This window comes from Rhea americana, unplaced genomic scaffold, assembly GCF_003343005.1.
Source record: "Rhea americana isolate MKP2758 unplaced genomic scaffold, rheAme1 scaffold_296, whole genome shotgun sequence".
In the NCBI taxonomy this organism is placed as follows: domain Eukaryota; kingdom Metazoa; phylum Chordata; class Aves; order Rheiformes; family Rheidae; genus Rhea; species Rhea americana.
This window is the reverse complement of record NW_028186419.1, coordinates 341,974-348,603: the sequence shown is the minus strand read 5'-3', so window position 1 is coordinate 348,603 and position 6,630 is coordinate 341,974. Positions and strand designations below refer to the sequence as shown.

The following is a 6,630-nucleotide window of genomic DNA, read 5'->3' as shown; positions in this document are numbered from 1 at the left end:
TAGTGGTGGTGGTCATTTTTTAAGCCTGATAACACTTGAAACTTTTGCTGTTTTACATGGGCATATGTTGGCTGTCAGGAAGGAGCTGCACAGATTGGTAGTGTGATGCATGCATAAAACCCAAATTCAGGAAAACATTAACAGAGGAGGGAAGATTGTACTGGTTACTGTGTGGTGCTCTGACCTGCTCTCTCATGCCTGGTGTATTCATGCTGCTTTAGAGTGGTGATTTTAATGTGGTCTTCAAAAGCAGCAGATAACCTGGTTAGTCACGAAGCACTGTTCTAGAGATAACTCATTTAACTTGGACGACTTGTCTGAGCTGCACTAGCTGAAGTAAGCCATGCTTTGAGCATTGCYAGTAGGGCTGTTTTTTAGGGTAGACCTGTCTGAAAACTCTAAGCAAGTTCCAAACTTCATGTGGTTTTTGCCAGAGTAAGAACCCTCACTGTGATACTGAATGTGTTTCATTTATAATGGGAGCTACAGGGGCTTGTAAAGCTCTTCCTATGAGGAATGCTCTAAGGACAAGACGAGAGTTGCATTTTTCTGCATGTTCTGTAATCCATAAGTGTTACTTTTCTTTTCTTTTTTTTTTTTAATGCTTGCTTGTTTGCAGAATGGTTTGTCTCCGTTGCACATGGCAACACAAGGGGATCATCTAAACTGCGTCCAGCTTCTGATTCAGCACAACGTGCCGGTCGACGACGTCACCAATGACTATCTGACTGCGCTGCACGTTGCCGCCCACTGTGGCCACTACAAAGTTGCCAAGGTTCTCTTGGACAAGAAGGCGAACCCGAATGCCAAAGCCCTGGTGAGTTCGCGGCCGGTCACTACGCGCAGCTAAACGTTCTTCCAAAGTTGCAGTGAGATTTATTGGAGAGTTATTATCTGCCTGCTGACGGGTGGCAGAGAGGATGTATCGTATTAGTGCAGGCAGCCCRAGAGAGGATGCTCTAGGTTCAAAGTGTTGGTAATGTGTTTTGTGCAATCAGAGTAGACCTTTGCTTACAGGCAGTCAGCAGTGATTTATGAATTTCTACTATAACTAGAGCACTTCTGCAGACTGGTAGGCAAATATTCTGAATAGATTAAACAGCTGCAGTCATAACTGTTCTAGTTAGTATGGAAGAAATTCTTGTTCTCTAAATGTTTGTAAAGAGAAGATAACTAGTAGCCATTAAAACTGAGAGAATTTGTATTATATTAGCTGTCAAAGATCTGAAGCAGGAAAAAACAGAATGAGTTGTATAATACATATTTGTGATGTTCTACAATTATGTYAGTGGAGTCATAATTGACTTTCTACTTTAAGAATAATTTCAGCAAYGAAGTCTGTTAGTGTAATTAAACTGTGCGTGAAGTAAATGCATTTTGTTTGAAATTATACTTGCAATCCACTGTCTTTAAAATGTCTTATAGATGGGTCTTCAATAACCATTTCAAAAAATTTAAATTCTGACATTAATTGGGTTGAATGTTAGTTTCACAGCCTGATGCTACTAATTCATTCAATTCCCAAAACATTATGTGAGTTCCTGAACCCCCCACAAGCRGGGCGGAATTGATTCTTCTTTGAAAACAACATAGGTGCAAAGATTTCTTTCTCTGTGCCAATCTCCTGTGTCAGATCAACCTGTCTTCGGGTGTCTTAGGTCAAGGTATTGTGGAATATGGATTAATTTTCTGTTATTGACAAGTGAGCAGACTTTTAGGCCTGTAATATTTATTTTGTCTCTCTGAAATAACCAAAGCATCGTATAATGTGCTAGCTTTTTGAGTTGCAGGCAGCAGCTTCTCACTGGTCTGGTAACCGAGCCATAAATTTCSTTATCCCCTAAATCATTCCTCTTATTCTGTCCTGGTCCTCACCCGGGACAGTTGAGCAGAAGGYGGAGGTGGGCAGTGTCCTTAGCCCGAGCTCCTTGTTCCCTGCAGCGTGTCCCAGCTTTTCCCGCTTGCTGCCCACTCCTAAGGAATGGGAGGTGYGAGCTCTTTATGCTACCTGGGAGCGGACAGTAGCGCTGACCTCGTGGTAGGAAGGCGTATGGCTATTTGTTACTACCTGCTAGGGAGYGAAGCTAATTTTGATCAGATCTGTAGCCTCATTCTGTCATCTGTCTGTAGCACCATACTGTGAAAGCTGTTTTGGTACATATGCAGAGCAGCATCAGCATTCACGGTAGCGCTGTTAGCTGCGTTGCAGTTGTCTGGGATGCTCTGGGCAGCTTATTTTCATGTTTTACTTGTTGTATCATCTCATGACAAATAAGACAGTTTTAAATGTTTGCTGTGCTGCACATAGGCTTTTTTTTTAAGAAGGTACAAAATAATAAAGAAGGGACAAAAATAAATACTTAGATTAAATTGGCAGATAATGAATGAAAGATAAAAAGTAGTAAGAATAGTTCAGGAAAAGGTTTCAAATGCCAGAGCTTGCAAATATAATCGAGGGTTTTTTTTGACTAGCAGTTCTGAAAAGTGAAAAACAAAAAATCAGTGATTGTGGTTAAGTAAAAATGAAATCTATGMTAGTTTTGGGTAAACTGAGAATTAAAAGAAAAAGTATTTATTGGATTGGATAACATATTTTATCATTAAAATGGCTATATAAAATACGGGGATTTTTAATTCTTGGGATTTTTTTCCCCTCTTTTACACGAACAATTTAGTGAAATCAAAACAAATTTGGGAGCTGTTTTGTTATCAGAGGAATGTTCTATATGAATTCTCCACCCAGTTCTAATTTGTGATGGAATATATGTAATGTCAAAAAGTATGTTCTTTCTCATTTACAGAATGGTTTCACACCTCTTCATATTGCCTGCAAGAAGAACAGAATAAGAGTAATGGAACTTCTTCTGAAGCATGGTGCATCTATCCAAGCTGTGACTGAGGTAAGAAGTAGTCATTGCACATTTGTCTTTGTTTCTGATAGAAACTACATTATAACTATATTGATTAATACCTGAATAATTCTGAAAGAGCGTATGTCATTCAAGTCAACGATGGTATCAACAAATAATAAAACCCCCAAAATTCAGTTGCTCTGCTAGTTCCTAACACCCAGGTAATTGATGGACTTTGGGAAAGAGTAGGAATAACAGGTGAAGGAAAACAGATACATTTTTTAAAATGATCTATGATTTCTGCATATTTCTGCCTGTGGTTTAATGCACAGAAGATGAAAATAGCACAATTGTGGAGACCAGAGCGAAGGCTATGCTTTACTAAAGTCCTGTTTTGAAAGGTGGTTTAATTCACAGACCTTGTTTTGGCTTTCCACATGGAATGATATTCACCTACCATCACTGGTGATTCCAAATCAGATAGACAGAAATCAATAAGATATTACTTCAATCAGTGTGAGATAGTTTACACATAGTTACTGGCATATTTGAGAGATTAATTGAGAACCTATGGAAAATTTCATTCCTGTATGTGAATATATGTCCTGTTAAGCTAGGAGGAAAGGTCACATATTGGAATGCAAGACCACTGTGGAAGAAGTCAGGTTAGGAAAAAAATTCCATTGATTAAACAAGATATAATTAGGAATAGTTCATCTCCCCAAAGTGGAGTTTCACTTGATTCRTGGGTTTTTGTTCTAGTTACTCAGTAGCAAATTGTACTGCAAATCATTCCTAAATCTTTGGGTGATAACTAGAAAGCTCTCCTGCATGGAGACTTCCCTTTCTTTCTTTATGGTGAATCCTTTGAATATACATGAATTCTGGTGTTCTTGAGAGGATACTGAGTCTGCCCTTGCTACAGCTCACACATCTCCAGACTAGCTTTTCAAAACCACAGGTTGTGAATTTAACTTTTAGACTCTAGTTTGACAGCAAGTTAGTAAATGAGTAAAAGGCACAACAAGAACCTTGACAAGAGTCATGTATGTCCCTGACTCCATGGAGGACTATGTCCATGGTTCAGTCACCATGGAAGTAGAAAAGGTGATCTATTTGATTTTATTCTTTTTAAGAGCAAGAGATTTTAAAAATGAAAATTTTGCAAATAAACCAAGTTAGCAGTCTGATCTGCACCCTCTGAATTCTTCTGAACTCCTCTACCTTCTTTCAAGCAAGCACTTTCCAAAAGCAAAAGCTCTTTCTTTATGTTCTGCCACTACTTCACCACAGGATCTCAAAAACGTGTGTGACTGCATTTGCTCAGATTTAACACGGTACTTTACTCCAGTGCTCTACCTCCTTTCTGTGTCCTTTGTTGGCTGTGTTTATACTGTAACAAGCTTTCAAGGTGGAATTAGGAGTTGATGCTTAGCATCCGTGCATAAGCAGCTATTTCCCTAGTCAGAAAGAAAGATTCTCGCAACTCTTACCTGGCAATCAAAAAAAATGACTAGAAGTTTGACAGTATTTCTCCCCAAAGAAATGTCAAAGCGAACAATTTCTCTTCTTTGTGAATTTTGAATAAACAGTGCCACCAGGGGAAGCAGCACCAAATATGATGCATCATAAATTGCTATTGTTGCGTATATAACTGAKTGTATAAGGTAATGCTTATTACCATTTTTATAATAAAATCTGTTTTCAAGGTAGATTCCACACCTCTGTTTGTAGATACTGCAATTTTTGTTCAGGCTGCAGGCTTGAATCTCTGCAGTAAGAGTTACAATTTATGATTAGATATGACACGCATGCATTTTATTTCCTACAGACTACTGTTTTAAAAGCATTTACTAATTTTTGTAAAAGAGGAAGAAGAAATAACATACTCAACCACTTAGCTTGCCTTCCTGCTTGGGTTTGCTGTTCTGCATGAGAAAAAAACAACTTCTCTCACCTCTACCTTCCTGGGGTTTGTGAGCCTCTATGGGGTAGCTCCCTGAATCAGGGGTTATCCAGAGATCCACTGAGCTTCATCCTTCTCGTGGTAGTGAAACTCTCTTGCAGCCCCTGGCTGACTGTTGCTACAGCTGTGCAGAAGCAGCTGTGAAGAGGCTTTAGGGTAATTCTACTTGGAGAAGTATTAACTATTAATTGGATTTCTTAGGCAGAATTCTTGCGGTCATACTTGGCTAAATGACTGCTCTCTTATTCCCCCTTCTCCTCTGTCTTCCTTTTTCTTTCCTCTTGGTCCTTTATAACTTGTAGAAGGGCAATGGTACAACTTTGCAATGCTGATGGTGCTGCGAGGTCTGGAGGGCAGGGAGCTTCCCTTTAGCCAGTGTCATTTCTGTTTGGGCCTCTCTGGCTGGATGCTGCAGTTTCGAATTCCCTTTCTCCTAGAGAAACAGTGGGGATGAAGCTTGCCACTGAGATCAATAGGCAATTTTATGGACCCAAAAGCAATTGGATTTGATAGGGAGAATGGACATTTTCTAAAATGAGCTATATGTTCCAAGAAGTATTGTCTTTGAACCAGGAACAATCCTATCCATTTTTTTTCTGGTCTAAAATGACATTTAACAAAGATTTCTATCTTTTTATTAAAAAATGTGAAATAGAACACAGAAGCAAAAACTTGAGGAAAAAATCCTGTTTAGCTATAGTTGRTCTTAGCTTATGAAGAATTAATGAATTCCTGGAATATTTTTTGTTTGCTCATGAGTCACACCTATATATGTTTCCAATTTTGTGTGCACTTTACTGTAAGCATCTATATATGTCCTTGAAAAGACAAGATCCTCTTGGAGAGCAAGCACTTGGGCTTTCCTTTTTTAAAACAACTCATTTTTTTCTCATGGGTGTCAAAATGTTGTAAAAGTAGATAAGTTTGATTTTGTTTTGGTTTTCAGTCTGGGCTTACTCCGATCCATGTTGCTGCCTTCATGGGACATGTAAATATTGTATCACAGCTAATGCATCATGGGGCATCGCCCAACACTACCAATGTGGTGAGTAATATTGCTTTTCAGAGTGGCAGGAGTGTGAATGCATTATAACATGAGCACTGATGCAAAGTGGCTAATTCTGGAAGTTGCCATCCACCTTYTTAGCAGTCATGGTGCCTGTTGAAGTCACAGGTAAGTGCAGCCTGCAAACTCCTACTGAGATGTTTAACAGGTTGAAGAAACTGCAAAAGAAGATGGCTTAAAGCAGACTCTTATTTATTCTCTTTATTTTCTAAGGAAAGAATGAGAACATACTCACTGTAACTTCTCATATGTCTTTTTTGAGATGTGTGCTTCACTGTTGATTGCTGTTTTCCCTGAACCCCGGGGGCCTACCATTTAAGGGAAGTTCTGCTGTTATCAACAGGTTGCAGCAGATTGTCAGGACATATTGCATGTGTCCATATGGCCGTACAACTGTGCTTTACTACTGGATGTGCACTGTGTGCCCCAAAGCTCCCAGGCCATGTGTAAAAACTGAAGTCATTGTTAGATGGACMGTTGAAAATTGAGAGGCAAATTGATTCTTTTTAAGAGGTTGACATCAAAATCTCCCCTCCAACTTCCATATGCAGCTGCAGTTGGAATAGAATTTTTTATTAAAGTTGTCATCTGGAAATTGTATGTATGCAAAACATTTGTAAATTAGCAATTTAAAACATATCAATGTCCAGATATGTAGCAAGCAGTTTCCCTCCTGAATTTGTTCTGGTTTCCTTGGATTTGTCTTTTGTTAAGTGCATGAAGCCTTGGATTTATGTATGTAGTAA

The 6,630-nt window shown here is 38.9% G+C and overlaps 1 protein-coding gene across 1 annotated transcript in view; it reads left to right on the top strand.

Moving 5' to 3' along the window:
* The window catches only part of ANK3 (ankyrin 3), a 202,163-nt gene that overhangs the window by 96,888 nt on the left and 98,645 nt on the right, over positions 1 to 6,630 (top strand). Inside the window, exons 10-12 of the mRNA XM_085309351.1 lie at positions 620 to 817; positions 2,802 to 2,900; positions 5,765 to 5,863. Coding sequence (XP_085165477.1) covers positions 620 to 817; positions 2,802 to 2,900; positions 5,765 to 5,863 — 396 coding nt within the window. The remainder of the gene's footprint in view (positions 1 to 619; positions 818 to 2,801; positions 2,901 to 5,764; positions 5,864 to 6,630) is intronic.